General features: G+C 41.7%; 1 protein-coding gene across 2 annotated transcripts in view; it reads right to left on the bottom strand.

Moving 5' to 3' along the window:
* Positions 1–1,298: 1,298 nt before the first annotated feature.
* The window catches only part of LOC122799277 (monocarboxylate transporter 4-like), a 712,696-nt gene continuing 696,627 nt past the window's right edge, over positions 1,299–17,367 (bottom strand). For both annotated transcript variants that reach the window (XM_044068231.1, XM_044068233.1), the window contains one exon: positions 1,299–2,131. In XM_044068231.1, the coding sequence (XP_043924166.1) occupies positions 1,314–2,131 (818 nt within the window). In that variant the 3' untranslated portion in view covers positions 1,299–1,313. The remainder of the gene's footprint in view (positions 2,132–17,367) is intronic.

Here is a 17,367-nt window from a genome sequence, read left to right as displayed (position 1 = left end):
AAATTAAGACTAATGAAACTGATACCTAAAAGATAACTAAAATGCACTAAAGAAATAAGACAGAATCAAAAGCTAGCTGCAGAACTAATTGAAAAAGAGCTTGTTATGATTGCATGACTGTCAAATGTCCATCAAACTGTTTAGAAGGAAAGATAAATAGATTTAGTGCTGTGGGAGGCATTTGGAATTCCCTTAAATAATTATGTTGTCTGAAATGCTAAACAAACTTTTAACCTGTTTGTTTTCTGTTGTGTTGCACAAATTATGAACTGTACTAATACCAAGATACTACTGCTGCTCTAATACCTGAATACAACACATTTAATTTGTATTCATTCATGATTTCTACATTTTAGTTGATAATTCAGATGTCCAGTTATTAATACAGCTATTTAAACTACATAACAGTAGTTATAGTTTATGAAAATTTTACTCAAATATTACATGACTTTATATTCTACTTCTCTTCTGTACTTATCAGCTCATTCTGAACCCCCTTCCATGGTAGTCTTTACCTATACCCCCACCACCACCTGTTAACTATGGAGGGGGTAACATCTGTTGATGGCAGACCTGTCTCAATATTGCATGACAGGATGCTAGAACTCTGTGTTAATGCTTACAGCCCCCGGAGTGCAATGTTCTTATACCACTGCTGCTTTGCACTGAACTTGGCAAAGGCTGGTACACTCTTAAAATGCAAGTACACTAATCCTCAGAATATTTCACTTCTCCTGTCTGACATAGACTGAGTCGGATCTCTCGTTCCCTCCATTGATTTTTCCAGCTGTCCATCCACCTCATACACTTCCCCTTCATCTTTCCCTGCATGGGAGAGGTGAGTAGTCATAAAATCTTGACATTTTTCTATCACTGATACAGCTAAAATGTATTGGTAGAGCAAAGCTTTCAGGTACAACAACCCTTCTTCAGTGCAAGACAAAAGACAAACTCATTGAGTTATTTAAATACCAATTAAGCAACAATCATTCAATAAAACACAGCCAATAAAAATCAATTGCAACAATCATTAAATAACTCAATGAGTCTGTCTTTTATCTTGCACTGAAGAAGGGTTGTTGTACCTGAAAACTTTGCTCTACCAATAAATTTTAGCTGTATCGGTTTGTCTTGCTGTTCATTTGGACTCCACAAGCTGCTACTCAACCACTGTTTTTGTTCTATATTGACATTTTCCTATCACTGGCAGCTGGTCCCCTGATGTCCACACTGCCATAACATCTTTGGTCCCTGCTTGTGATGGTAAGGCACACAAATTCAGCCCTAAAAAACAACATCATACTTACAGGTTTTTAAAACACTTGCACAAAAACACAACTGATACAGAAATTACCTGCTGATGGTGGACCAACTAAAACAGCTACAGCTTCTGCCAGCAGTACCAGTCCAATTGCACTGGAGAATTTCTGTGTCCCAACGATGGCCATGAGCACTTCAAACTGAAGAGCACCAACCATTCCATAAGAAATGCCAAAGAAAATGCAGAAGACCACAAGCCCACCATATGTTTTAGACATGGAACTCACGAGGTCGGTAACACCATTAAAAAGCATGGCAAAACCGAACAAGTAGACACAGCGAGGTCTGACCCATTTTAGACCAGCAATGACACCACATGCAGGTCTGGCAAAAATATCAACAAATCCTAAGATGGTGAGGAGGAATGCTGCTGTAGTATCCTGGATGTGAAGATCCTTGGCATAACTGACTACAAACACTGGTGGAACAAAAAGACCAAGAACCATGATGGATGCGGCAACGGTGTAGATAACAAAACCTTTATCCTTGAAGACAGAGAAGTCGAGGAGTTTTTTCTTAGGCTTCTTCACAATCTCTACCTGCTCTTCTTTGGTATCATCTGCTTTTTTAGGTGGCAGCAGAGGCCTCATTAGTGCCCCACAGGCACAACAGTTGAGCAACACTCCCCCTAGAATAAGAAACCCACCACGCCAACCAAATTCATGTTGTAGGAGCTGACCCACAGGAGAAAGAGCACAGAGAAACACTGGGCTGCCAGCTGCAGCTAGACCATTTGCCAAGGGACGACGCTTGTCAAAGTACCGGTTCAGCATGACAAGCGATGGCTGGAAGTTCAGAGCCAGACCCAAACCTGTAACCAAAAACAAAACCAGTATTACTTTTACAAAATGCATTGCTTTGCTGCTCTTTCATGAGTAGTAATACAACTGAACAGTTAGCCTGGAGAGGATGCAATGCTATCTGTCTCTGACAATGAGCATGTCAAATTCTCTGTATCAGATTAGTTTGTTTACCATAATGCTCCTTTATTTATGAGGCTACTACTAAATGTTATGCAGTAACAGTATGGTGAAATGGTAAAGATGGACAAAAAGTCAAAGATGCCATTGGAGATTTAATTCCTGTCCAAGTGGCACCTGCCTATGATTAGAAAGAGTTAAATCTGCTCCAGCCCTTTTGTTCTCTGTCTGCAATTTGCAAAACTGTACAAACTAAGATCCCATGAAACAGGACATTTCAAGTTGTTTCTGAAGTACATGTGCTCTGAAGTGCAGTGTAAATATGTGGGTAAATATACTTGTGAGCATGCCAGTGTAATACCTGAAACAGTAAATAAATTATGCATTTATCACAGCTCTGAATTCTAATATTTACCATGTATTGCCAGTATAATGTTATGTTGTACAGACATATAACAAGCTACAATATGTGTAATACCTCTGAGGCAGGATTCAGCTGAAACTGGTGAAAAATTAAGTGACAATATTACATGTGAAAAGAAAAATGTTTAACTGGACAGTGATAATAAATCAGAGCTTTTACCTCTACTAACAATTGAATAAGACTTCATCAGTTCTGTTAATAATAAATGAAACCATGACTTATACATAACTCACAGACACATCACACATCATGTCTGGTTGAAATTAATGAACTCTGTAAATCCCTGGTACCTGAAAATTAAAAGTATGTTAATACATAAAAGTAAGATTAAATGGTTTGAAAAAATCTTTAAAACTCATTTAAAGTTCACATGATTATTAAGCCATGGAGTGCAAGAGGCATTAAACAAAAACTGCAATTTGTACTCTTTAAGCTCAACAGCATTATCCCCATTGCCTCAACTATCATCAGAAGGCTGATGATCAGTAACACAGAAAATTTCTTATATTTAGTAAATGTTCTAGATTCCATAAGAGGAACAATATGAGATATGAAATCATTCTGGAGTACATATCTGTCTATACCTTCAAACACTGTCATTTGTCAGGAAGGGCTGTCTAATGTATTAAAACACAAACTAGTACATCTCTGTCTATACCCTCAAATACTGTAATTTGTCAGGAAGGGCTGTCTAATGTATTAAAACACAAACTACAGTATGGTACATTGTGAACATGCAAAAAAACACTGTTCTAATGCTGAGATTACACTGGTACAGACATTGGCTACAACCTTGCTAACAGATGTAGCAGCAAAAGACATATATGAATTACAAGATCAAGCTGTTAACAGAATGGGTATCATTTCCTAAGATACACATTTTAGCTATGGCAGGATGTCAAGTAAAAGTTACTTGTGGAGCTTTAAACAAAATGACTGTAAAGGATGCTATAAGAAGGGTCACACCAACTGCTATGCAAATAGGAAAAATGGCTAAAATTAACTAAGCAGAAAACACAGGGAGCAGATTGACAAACAGGGAGGAATAAATACATACAAAATTGTGGATGAAGGCAATGACAAAGAAACAAACCAGTTGCTGTAGGAAGGGATGAGGAGTAGACAAAATGAAGCAGAAAGAAAATAAATCTTATGACAAGATATGCTAAATGTATACAGTGCAAATAAATGAAACTAAGCAATTACTTGGATCACTCCAGCAATGCCAGATGTGAAACACAAAATGGAACTCCATATAAGAACTATTTTGTTGATGATTCCTATAAATAACATTAACAATTATATTCACACATATTAATTAATAATTCAAAAGTGGTGCTAAAGATCTTTACTTGTGAGAAAGTGACTCCAGTGGGAAAGCATATGGGTCTGCTATACATACATACAAAACTCAGAATAGGAATTTGTATGTGTGTGACACTGGAGGGCCAGCATTATTAGACAATGGATATAAAAAGTCAGACTGAAACAGCATTCTCAGAAGAGGGGTCTTGATGAGTTTCTGAAAAACATAATTCAGAACCTTAGAATGGCAAAACGTAAAACATGAATACAGGAAATATAAGTAAAGCATTAGCTGTAGTATTTCAGATATTTTTCTTTACTCTAAGGTAAAACAGTCTCAGCGGTATATATAAGAAGCAGGGTGTAGTGATACAGCCCCCCATATCAGGTACTGGGGAGAGTCAAGCCCCCTGTAAAAATAATTTAATGTCATTACAGTGAATTTCATGTTTATCTGTATTTGTTTGGCAATCATAGTTTATTTTCTTATAGTTCTGGAACTTTTAACTGCAGCTCTCTTACTTCTGACAGGCAACCATGGTTCACAACCAATCAGAATAACAAACTTACAATAGCAAGTAAGCTGTCATGATTACTAGCAGATGCTAGAAAAATATTTGCCAAGGATGAGGGGACATGGAAAAGTATAAGGGCAAATACTGAACCAGAACGAAATGTAAGACTGATGACTATTAGGAATGAATTAATTCATGAAAGTCCATCTCCTTGAAAAGTGAATATCAGAAAAGTGAATACCAGTGAAGCACACAGTTCAAAATGGCAAACTCTGCTCTAACTTAAATAAAGCAATAAACAGCTGAGGAAAAATCAGTTTGAGAAAAACAAAATCATTACAACTGATGTGAGCTTATTGATGCTTAATAGTGCTTTATCAGTCAAGAGAGGACAGATCAATTGTTTGTTTAGTGAAAAACTTATGAGAACTTGGGACAGTATAATGAAAAAAACATGAACACTTTTATATAAGCACTCTACGGCACATAAAATAAAATGACTTTTTGTTTAAAGTACTGGAAAACGTATCAGAGAACACCAGAAAGGTAAGTCATAGTACCATCTTGAAACATGAAGAATTGTAATGGGAAGCTACATTCTGGACAGAACCAAGTTATAAATAAGAATATCAGTATTCAGTCAAGTTTAAGGGCAAATCTTTTAAGACACTATTTGGATAGCTCATGACATTATCAAAATAAACTGTATAAATCTGTGGCCAGTAGCCTTCTCTTGTCTGATAAAGTGTTGCTAATCCCACCAGTTATAATTAATTATTTGCTGTTAAATATAAAAGCTCTCCCAGCAATTATAATTAATTATTTTTTTATCAAAATAAACAGGATTTTTATTGACTATTTAACTATTCTTTGAAAAGTGATTCACTCAGACAAATCAACTGACTTGCATTTTAAAGTGGGCTGTTTTTCCATGTGTTTGGGGCAAGTCCCTCACACCCCATACAGGTGCTTCAGCCCATCTTCTGAGACCTGACATAATCAATTCTAAAGTCACTGCACCTCAGGATAAGGACAAAACCTCAATCACAGTGACTTTCATCAATGAAGTTTGTTTCAGCCAAATACCATGATTCCATAATTTGGCCATTGCATGTTTAAGGTGCTCCCTTCCAAAACTAGGGCAGTGACTTGTGTACTTCTTCAAATACACAAATAAACCTACAGAAGCTGGAAGGTGCTGGGGTGTTGCCTAGAGTAAGATGAAGTGCAACCATAGTACCACTACCTAACAAGGTCCGTATCAGAGTTTTCAGAAGCTCAAACTCCACATGGTCGAGACTATATGATCGAATTTTTGAAAACTCAAAGCTTTTGAATGGAGAGAGATCATGGTACAGCGAGGATTGGGAAATTTCACCTTTTCCTCACTGTAGTGTGAACTCAGAGTTGGTATATACAATTTGCAGGGGATGTGAGGAGTGCAGGGGAGCTTGCCCCCCTGCAAAAATGTAAAAAAGGTAGATTTTTGTGGGGAGGGGGGTTGATATTCGAGTTTTCATAAACTTGATCATGTGCTGTCTTTGAAATTTGTTTTGAGTTTCACAAAAGTCGATCATCTGACATAGACCTGCTTAACAAAGGTAAAGTAGGGGATCATCTTATCTGCAAAGATTTCAGAGTCACCATCTTAGTATTAAAGATTGCAAAATACTGTTTGTCAAACACTGAAGAAAGTACCGTTGTGTACACTTGCCATAAATTTACATGTTCAAGTGTATTCACTGTTGCAGTCCTGACTTATGAGATTTCCTGCTTCAAAAGCCCTTGGTCGGCCTGACTACCAGAGTAAAAAACTCACTCCTTCCTGTGCTGATGGGCGACCTACCCTAATGTCAGGATGGTGGGTATAAAGAAAGCCAGTCAATACCAAGACATCAAAATTTTTCTTGCTCCTAGAAGGTGGGAATCCCACAGAAGAACCTTAAGCAAGGGACCAGGTTAGAGGAAAGGGGGCCTGAAAGGCATCCCTTCAGAGGGTCTTATGAAAGAGGAAGGCAGAGAAAGAAGCTGTTACTGTAAGGAGAATGGGGGATGGAGGGAGTGAAAGAAGACTGCAACAGTGAATATACTCTAACATCTACATTTATGGTAAGTGTACACAACTTTCCTGCTTCACTGTTGCAGTCATCACTTGTGGGAGGATTCCCAAAGCTGAGATGAGGGTGGTAGGCAACTTAATGGGAAGACAGGATGCCCTGCAAGATGGCAGTGGCAAATCCTACTCTGGACTTGGAGAAGGTTGACAGGTGGTAGTGCTTGTTAAAGGTATGCACTGATGACCAGGTAGCTGCTTACAAAATTTCTTTGGTAGGTATTCCCCTCAGGATTGCAGTGGAAGTAGAAGTGCCCTTAGTTCAGTGGTGCTGACAGATTCAGGTGTCTTTTTGCTATGGTAGGTGTAACAAAAGGAAATACAGTGAGAGATCCACTTGGAGTATAATTTGTTTGGAGGCTGGTTTTCCTTCACAGCCCATGGCAAAGGAAACAAACAGTTGTTCTGATTTTCCAAAAGTTATAGTCCTGTCAAGGTAGCAGTGAAGTTGCCTGTGTACATCCAAGGAGTGAAGGATTATTTCCCCTTGGTTCTGTGGGTCAGGGAAGAAGGTAGGCAAGTGTATGGCTTGGTTCAGGGAAGTGTCTGTCACCACCTTGGGCATAAAGGAAGGATTAGTTCTGTCTGAAACTCTGGCTGAGTGGAAAATAAAAAAGGGTTCCCCCTGCCATGAGGGATTGCAACTCAGAGACTCTCTTGGCTGAGGAGATAGCTAGTAAATGGCCAGTCTACCAGATCGAGAATTTTAAATCAGCTGAAGCAGTTGTTTCAAAGGGTGGGGTGGGGGTCAAAGTTTCTAGAACAAAGTTGGGGTCCCAAACAGGGGTGGGCTGCCTCCTGGGAGGTCTGATGTGCAGCACTCCCCTAGGGAACTGTTTCATTAGGGGGTGGGAAAAGATAGGAGGAAGAGTTGGGATGTGGGCTGAAATGATAAGACACATGTATCTTGATAGATGAGAAGGAAAGGCCTTTGTTCACCAAGATAGCCAGGTACTCCAAAATGTCTGAGATGTTGGTTGAGACAGGGTTGAGGCCTTGTTGCTGACACCAAATACAGAATATTTTCCACTTGGCAGAGTATGTTTTTCTAGTACTGGGTCTTCTAGACTCTGAGGATATTAAGCACCAGATTCTAGACTCTGAGAATATTAAGCACCAGACTACTCAGGAATTGTTCAGGGTAGAATTTTGATGAATTATCCAGGCAGAGAGTTTGAGAGTCTGCAGGTTGGGGTGCACAAACTTTCCTTTTGCCTGAGTCAGTAGATCCACTCTCTGGGATAACTGCCAAGGATTTTCTTTAGTTAAACTCAGTAACAGAGGGCACCATTGCTGCCTGGGCCAGTCTGGAACTGTCAAGATGACCCTTGGTCCTTTTTCCCTGATTTTTAAGAGGACCCTTGAAAGGAGAGGCAGGGGAAGAAATGCATAAAGAAATAGGTGGCTCCAGAGGAAGGAGAAGGCATCTGTTCTCCATGCTGTGTGAAGTGTGCTTCTGGAACAGAATCTTTTTAACTGAGCATTTTTGTCGGTGGCAAAGAGGTCTTCTTGAGGGTATCCCCATTTCTGGAGTGTGCTGAAAAATGTTTCCTGATGCAGCTACCACTCATGGAAATCCATTAAGTGTCTGCTGAGGCAGTCTGCTACAGTGTTCTGAGGTCCAGGAAGGTACTGCGCAATCAGGTGCAACCCCATAGCACTGTCTGTCTCCCAGAACTGCATTGCTAGCCGGCAAAGAGAGTAGGAGTGAGTGCTCCCTTGTTTGTTTATGTACCACATGACTGTTGTGTTGTCAGTTTTGATAATTAGGACTCCTGGTTTCCAATGATCCTTGAAGGCCACCATGCCCTTCTGTACTGCCATCAATTCCTTCCAATTTACGTGCTTGTGTCTGAACTGCTCTACCCATTTGTCCTGGGATAGGAGGTGCTGGAAATGGGGTCTCCAGGCTGTGTCTGATACACCCATGGTTAAGGTTTGGCCCTGATGGATGAACCTGAAGAGAAGACCCTGGTTCTGTGCACATGCCTGTGCCCACCATGCCAATTCTTCCCTGATGTGGTGAATTAAGATCATAGGAGATTACTGGGCTATTGACCCGGAGGTCATTTTAAACCTAGCCATTTCAACCCAATGTAAAACCACAGAGGTACTAGTCAATACCTAAGATTGCATTTAGTGATGAATGCCCATGTTCAGGAGGGTTGTGGGCACTCTCCCCGGTAGGAATTTATGGTACCCCATCCACTCATCCAATTTCCTCTTGAACAGTGTCATAGAGGTGCTGTGGTTCACATGAATTGGTAGCCTGTTCCAAAGACGTGGCAGTTGCTGATAGATAAATCTGTTCCTCCAGCATGTCCTACTTAAGTCACAGGCCATATTTAACTCCCTGGAATGGGTAGCCCTAGACCCACTTGATTGATGGATATGCATTAAGTTCATTAGATTTGGGTCTTGGGTTGCTATGTAGGCCAGGTATAAGTCTCCCCTAAGTCTATATGATATGGAGTATAGTGACAGGGATTTTAGTCAGTCCGTGTAAGGCACATGCTGGAGGCCCTTGAACTTCTTTGTTAGAAATCTCTGAGGTCTCTCTAATTGCTGTAGGTGCTTAGTATGGTACATACTGAAAGGGGTGTTATACTCAATTATGGGCCGGATAAGTGCCAAGAATAGGGTTATAACTTCTTTTGCTCTTGAAGCGATGCCTTCACTAATCAAGTAAGCTACGTGGTAAACTTTCCTTACAATGGTAGACAAGTTGTGGTCGAAGTTAAGATCATGGTCAATCTATGATCCCAAGTCCCTTACCACTTCATGGGTACTTAGGGTATTGTTATTGAATTGACAGTGTGAAGGGATATTGTTTGTGCTGAAGGGAATGATGATGCATTTCTTTACATTCAGTTTGAGACTGTGACTAATACAAAAGTCGTTGGTCTGTGTGAGACCATCCTGGACTATACTGACATAATTTGGGGATTCAATGATTGCTCCTAGTTTGTAGTCGTCTGCAAACTTGGTCATCCACAACCCTTTAGTTTTGACCTGAACTTCTGAGAAGTACATACCAAACAGTAGGGGGCCCAGCACTGACTCCTGTGGCACCCTACTGGTAACAGATGTGCTGGTTGATGTGAAGTCATCCACTTTGATAGTGTGTGTCCATTTTGTGAGCCAGTTGGCAATCCATCTTACAATGAAGGGGTTTACATTCAGTTTGCTAAGTTTATCCGTAATGCCTAAATGTAGGATTGTGTCAAAAGCCTTTGCCAAGTCAAGGCATGCCCTGTGACAGATTTGCTCTCATCAGTTGCCTTGGTCACATTTTCAAAGAAGTCCACCACACTTAACAGGCAGGATCTGCCCTTCACGAAGCCAAATTGGGTAGGATCCAAGGTTTGGAGGTCACCTACGTTTTTATTTATGAGGTCCACAATGACACATTCCATGGCCTTACAGATGAGGCTGGTCAGGATTATTGGTCTGTAATTCCCTGGGTCTGTTGCTAGGCCACCTTTGTGGAGGAGAATAACTGTAGCTGTTCTCCATTCCACAGGAACAAGCCCTGTGGTTAGGCTATGATTGAAAAGAGTACTTAGCAGTGATGCTAGTTCATGTTTTAGCCTGTTTAGAAGACAGCCTAGGATGTCATCTGGTCCCATAGAGGCCGTGTTCTTTGCCTTGGACAGGGCTTTGAGGACCTGCTCTTCAGATATGTAAGGTGGGGGGAGTTTGGGAGAGGGTTTGTTGTAAGGTAGAAGGGGAAAAGGCAGTGATATTTTTGTCAAACCTATCCACTAGCAGGTTTGCTATCTCTGTGGGGTCAGTGTGTGTGAGACCATTGGCCACCAGTTCTATACAAGCTTGGGGCCTACCCTTTAGGTTACGTACATAGCTGTAAAAGGCCTTATGGTTATCTTTTGCAGTACTTTCTAGGTTTTTCTCAAAGGAGATCTTAAACAATTTGACAAGTTGTCTTATTTGTCTGTTACGACTGAAGAGTGTGCTTTTCCATTGTTGGGTCCTTGTCTACGTTTTCTTGGACATCAACATTTTGCATTTATTGTTGAGTTTGTTGATGCTGGAGGTCCACCATGGCAGCTTCATTTTACTTGGGGCTCTGGCTTTGATTCTATCTGGTACAGCTGTGTTAGTATACTTATGCAAGTCATTTTACAGGGCTTTAGTGTAATCTTTGGTGTAGTTACCACTTTCAGCTTGGGGTGGTCTTGGAATGCATTATACCTTCACCTAGGAACTTATGGTTTACCTTGGTTAAGTTTTTTAGTCTGATTTCATCCTTTGTGAGTTCTGGTGTTAGTGTCAGTTTGAAGGTGACTGATTTGTGGTCAGTTTTAACTAATGAGCATCCAACAGCTGCTTGACATGTTGGTGAGGACCAGATCTCCAATGTTTCTTCCTCTTGTTGGGGTATGATCAGTTTTCTCCAGGGCATTTGAATTCACAAAGTCAAGAACTTTATGCGCTCCAGAGTTTGGGCTAGAGTAGGTTTCCCATTTCATGGTAGGATAACTGAAATCCCCCATAACCAGTGTTTTCTGTAAAATTTGGATTGTCTTTAGTTTGGTTAAGTAGGCTTTGTGGGTGGCATGACCCATAGAGGGGATCTATAACTGGCTAGGACTTGAATAGGGGTCTTACTCACCATAACCTGGAGTAACTCCATGGAGATGTCAAGTCTAACTAGACGTGAGGTGAATTTATCATACGTTCCTTTTGCGGTCTAAAGGTGTGAAAGCTATTGCAGCCTTGCAGGGCCAGGCTACTGTCTGAGGTCTTAAACCAGGTTTCTGTGACTGCACAGACGTCTACATCTTCTAATGATAGAAATGCTTCCAGGGAGTGCAGTTTTTGGTTCAAGCTTCTAGCATTTAGCAGCATGACCCATATTTTGTTCTGATTGGTTAATTTCATATTGGTAGTATTGTTTTCGAGACCTTGACTAAAAAAGGCACTATGGGGGAGGCAAGAACCTTTGCCAAGAACCAAAAGCCTAGGGGTGCCAGATGGCAAACTGTCTCTGGCAAAGCAGTGAGATTTGTCATCCATGGCTTTCCAGCAGACAGGAACTGGATCCTTTTGGAATGACACCAAAAACTAAGCCAATTATTGAAATCAAATCAAAGTTATCAAATGTAAATTAATAAAATAAATAAATAAATAAAATCATTTTTTGTTTATACTGTGGCATCATTCTAGGTGAGGATAGTATGCTGTCAAGGCTAGGGACACACCTGCCTGGGACACATACTCAGAGAGCTTGACCTTGACCATGTCCCTCTTTATATAGTCCAGTGAGGTACATCTCAGGTAATTTACACCAACAAGAACTACGACAGAGTCATAATAGTACTTACTGATGAGAGACCTGAGTGTATGCGTGACTTGATGAATCCTGGCACTGGACAGGCAGCTGACCGTGACTTTCTCCTTGTCCAACCTGGTGAGTGGGACATCCATGTGTCTCACTATTGAGTGTCTAAAGACAAGAAAACTTGTTTTTTGAGTGTTCATAGGTTCATACTAGGCTATCTGCCCTGGGGCAATTATAAGCCTAGCCCGATTCTGTATGGCTTACGCCACCCCTTGATTTGAGTATACTGTGCCCTTTTTAAGGTTTAGTTTATTGTCCCTCTGTCTAATAGTGACATGGGAGTAATCCCTGGGCAAACCTACGATCCCCCATCCACCTATCGAGATTCTTCTTGAAGAGATTCAGTGAGGTGCTCTGCCTCACATGAACTGGAATTCTATTCCAGAGCGAAGGGAGCCTCTGGGTTATGAACCTGTCCCTCCAGCAGGTTCTATTTATTTCTGTGCTGAGGTTCAAGTCCCTCGAGCGTGTGGCTCTAAGGGATTTAGATTTTCTGAGGTGGAGCATGTCCATTAATTCTGGATTTGACATAGCTTTGTATGTCAGGTCCTCACCAACATGTCAAGCAAGCGGTATGCAACTGAGTAGAGCCTTACTGGCTTGGTGGGTGAGACAGTGGTGTTGCTTTGTGTCACGGGTGCTGTGGAGACTGTATTAGCTGTAGCACACTTGTGTTTTGAAGGCCTCTGGTGTTTCAGTAAGGTTTTTTGAGAGAACCACTGTGCATGTGGATTTACATGTTTGATGTGTACTATGTGTATGAGTAGTGGTATGTATATGAGTAGTGGTACTATGTTAATATGTAGTGGTGGGTGAGATGACAACCTTCTGCATGTTACTGTTTTGAGTGAGAGACAACATGGATTCTAGACTTTTGGTGTAAATACATCTCTCGCACTCTGTACTAGACTGTGTTATCAGTAGAGGGTTGTCTGCATACATGAAGCAATTGCTACACTGTCTCAAGAGACCCAAGTTAACAAGGTTGTCTGGAGAAACAAGAGTAGTCCAACTGTCCAAAATGCTAGGTTAAAGACTGTTGTCATTAGGGGTGGCTTTTCAGAAATGATCAGGGAGGAGCTCAGCAAATGGATATTTATGGGTTTTAAGGAAAAATTTGCTGAATTTAACTGTCCAGCTTTGGCACACAATTGCTTGGCAGTGTGTGGTGCTGTGTGACGAGCAAACAAGCAGAAACCTGCTCAGATGCAGGGGCTAAATACCAGAAGCTAAAACTTGAAAAAGAAACTCTAACAAAACTCAAAAGGACCAGTGAGAATGCTTATTCCAAGCCTAGGCTGGCAGATTTCCATCTCCAGGGAATATGAGTGCTGACACTACAGATTCCTGAGGTACGACTGAAGCTTCCTCATGTGTAGCCTGGCCAGAGGGATCATTAGTATACATGACGCCATGTAGCCCAATGCTCTGAGGAGTTCCCTGGCTGAAAGGCATTGACTCTGCACAGGAGTGGCCTTAGGTCATCTGGTGCCCTAGGCAGAGGGCACAACGGCACCCCCACCACACCACTCAGTGTCCCCATCCTGGTCTACCTACACCAAATAAATACTGGTAAAGTGCCCCCACTAAGACGCCGCTTAGTTGGCCTATGCCTAAGACCAGCTATGACGCTGTATAATGTCCTGGAAGTATTGAGTTAAGAAGGAAGCCTTGTCTGGGGGAAGGAAGGCCTTCTGGAGGTAGGAATCCAGCAGACCACCACCCAGGAAAACTATCCTGGTGGAAGGGTTTGTGTTGGATTTGTTGAGGTTTATGGTGAATCCTAGGGAAGAGAGTAGGGTGTGGGTGAAAGCCAGATCCTGGAGGAGCTTGGACTGACTCATGGCCTGACTGAGGCAGTCGTCCAGATAAGGGTAGATCTGGATGCCTCTTGTTCTGCAGAAGGTGATCACAGGGGCCAAACATTTTGTGAAGATCCTAAGAGCAGTAGACAAGCCAAAGGGAAGTGCAGAGAACTGAAAGTGACTGGTACCTGCTCTGAAGTGAAGGTAACTTCTGCAGGACACTTCTATAGGGCTGTGTAAGTAGGCATCTTTCAGGTCTAAGGTGACCATTAGAGCATGAGGTGTGATCATAGGAAGAAACCTTTGAAGAGTAAGCATTTTGAATTTTCGGAAGAGAGTCTGGATTGAGAGATGATTCTATGAAATCATCTTCTACCACTTCAAAAACTGGAGGGATAGCCAAGAGTTTGTGTTGAGGGAGATCAAGGAACTCTCTGACCTTCTTTTTTGCTTGGGGGTATTCCTGTGCCTGCTACTGGAAAAACTCTCTCATGGCATGCAGTGTCTCCCCAAATGTAATGTCCTCAGAGGCTGAAGCAGAATGTAATACCTTTCCTGAATCAAAATCCTCAAAGGAAGAAAGGAAAGGTTCATCTTCAAGGACACAGTCTTCCTGATCAGAGTCTTCATCTGAATCAGGGGGTTCTGAAAAGGTCTCAGGTGAAGGGTCTCTTTTCCTTTTTCCTGGTGAAGATTTGGGGGGTGGGTGCCTGCTTCTGACCAAAGAAATAAGGTCCTTGGGCCAACCTGACTAAATCCTGCTGAAAACATGTGGGGTGGGGGCTAGTAGGCATAGGCACAGTACCTGAGGTCAAGCTCTTTTTAGGTGTAGCTTTTGCCATGGGCCTGTGCACATCCATTATTATGTCACAAGACTCCTTGAAAGAAATACCTGTTGGCAGATGTCCTGAAGGTACAATGTCAGTTGAGGATTGTTCAATGGAAGCCGAGGTCTGCTTAGAGACTTCCGACCCGACTGATGAAACAAATGCCAAGGCCTGAGATGAAGTTGAGGGACCCAACAACATGTTGGACTTCAAAAGGGTCTTGACAGAGGTATACACCAACACCTCACTCACAGAAGGGGGATGTGAAGGCACCTCTCCTTCTTCTGTGATAATGAGCTTTGGGGGACTGACAGACAGAGAAAGGTTGTCATCCAAAGCCCTAAGTTTGGGTCTCTTTTCTTTCTTTCGCATAGGAAGCTCAACCTCGGGATGACTGATGGATGCCATCGCATGATGGGAAGTGGATTGCTGACTAAGGTGTTTACAAGATTTCAGCCCTATGCCTTATAGTCCTAGTATTGAAAAGGGCACACAGACAGCAATTTGCGATGTCATGGTTTGGGCCTAAACAAGCGATACACAAGGTATGAAAGTCTCTGTTTGGGATTTGTTTACCACAATGGCGACAATTCTTAACTTTATCTGACATGAGTCACAGGTAAGAAAAAGAGTTCCCCAATGGGGTACTTAGCTTTAGAAGAATTTCTCACTCTGGTGCGGACCGACCAACGCACTCACAATGGGTTCAGGTTCCGATGGCAAGAAAGACTGATGCCATGGCATAGGGTGTCTCCCTTTATACCCAACTGTCCTGATATCAGGGTAGGACATCTGCCAACTCAGGGAGGAGGGAGTTTTTTACTCTGCTAGTCAGGCCAACCAAGGGCTTCTGAAGCAGGAAATCCCATAAGTCAGGACTGTAACAGTGAAGCACGAAGAACATCTCTTCTGATGCTGATGAAAGATGAACATTGCAAAATAAATGACCTGGTACAGCTTCCTTAGAAATGAAAATGGAGCAGTCTTCAAATGAAATCTTAATAAGTGAAGCACATAATTGGTTGTTCAAGTATAACTAACTTGTCCTTACATAGGTTCCTGCTCCTGATATTTAACCATAAGCACAGTACACCAGACATCGTAAATAATTCTTAATGCGCAGTGTGACATTGTGATGAGAGGGACCACCTAGACGATGTATGAGGTATCCCTGACAGACCAAAGTAGTGTGGGATTAATGTAATACAGACAAATGTGCAATTGTCAGTGACAAAATACCCTATTGTGGGTATATGCTTGACAAGAATGAAGTATGCAAGTGGCAGTATAATATGGATTCTTTGCTTGTAGTACCTGACTCAGACCTCAGAATATGTTCTAAGTGAGGTTATACTTAGAGGGCAAACTACTACTACCACAGTTATCTGACAAAATGTCTTAACGTATTTTATCCATTAGATTGCCTGCTACAGGATGGATCTGCATGGAAATAAATGCAGGAAGGTGAATGTGTCTTAAAGGAAAAGAAGAAAATGAGCACACTGGACAAAGTGCTTACCAACTTTAATCTGTCTTCACCAATCAGGGTGCCACACAGTCATACTTCTCAACTTGTTTGCTCAAGAATTCTAGACAAAGTAAAAAATAATGGGGAGGGGGAGTCAAATGCCCAAAACCGGGGACAAATTGCAAATATTATTCTAATACACTTAAAATGTTAATGGAACAACAGGTTTTGCATGAATATGTATTTTCAGAAAGTACAGTTTTGTACCTACCATAAATGTAGATGTCCGATAGGTATGCATCTGCAGTCATAACATATGGGTTGTCCTGCCTCAGGCAGCCCTTCGGTCGGCCGGATTCCAAAGTCTGGGTCTGGCCTCGGCTGATGTCGCACTTTCCCCGACGTCAGAGCGTCTGGGGTATAAAAGCATCAGCCGACGCCATTTTCCTCAGTGTTTCTTGCCCCAGATGCCAGGTGCCCTCTAGGAAGGCCAAATTTGGAGGAATGCAATAAATTCCAAACATTTTCCAAAATATATACATATATATATACAAACAAATACACCATAATAGATCCCCCAGCTAGCTAATGGAGGGGTAAGCACCCTAGGAATACCACAGAGGGGAAGGAGGGAGGGAGGGTAAACCTGACTGCAGATGCATACCTATCGGACATCTACATTTATGGTAGGTACAAAACTGTGCTATGTCCTTCAAGGATGCATCTGCAGTCATAACATATGGGTAGAATACCATAGCCAATCTGGGGGAGGAGGTACTAAGAAAAGGATGGTGTAGTTAAGATACCCTGCAGGACTGCTGTAGCAAAACCTGCTCTGGATCTGGAGTATAAAGGTAAATTGTTATGTTTGGCAAATGTATGCACGGAGCTCCATGTAGCAGCTTCTAAAATGTCCTTGGTAGCCACCCCTCTTAGGAAGGCTGTAGTGGTGGCTGTGGCCCTCGTGGAATGAGGCCTAATGTTTGCAGGAACCGTCTTTCCATGAAAGGAGTAACAAAATCGAATGCAATTTCCTATCCACTTTGAAATTGTCTGTTTGGAAATTGCTTTTCCTTTTACCCCAGCAGCATATGCTACAAGGAGTTGGTCAGTCTTTCTGTAACTTTTAGTTCTGTCCAAGTAGTAGCGTAGTTGTCTGTGTATATCCAGAGTGTGCAGAAGTTTTTCCCCTTTATTTTGTGGATTTGGAAGAATGTAGGCAAGTGAATAGCTTGGTTCAAGGATACCCTAGATACCACCTTTGGCATAAAAGTAGGATTGGTTTTCAATGAAACTCTGTCCTGATGG

This window comes from Protopterus annectens, chromosome 4.part0, assembly GCF_019279795.1.
Source record: "Protopterus annectens isolate FY-2018-M chromosome 4.part0, PAN1.0, whole genome shotgun sequence".
NCBI classification, from domain to species: domain Eukaryota; kingdom Metazoa; phylum Chordata; order Ceratodontiformes; family Protopteridae; genus Protopterus; species Protopterus annectens.
Note: the sequence above shows the minus strand (reverse complement) of the source record. Positions and strands in the feature narration are given on the sequence as shown.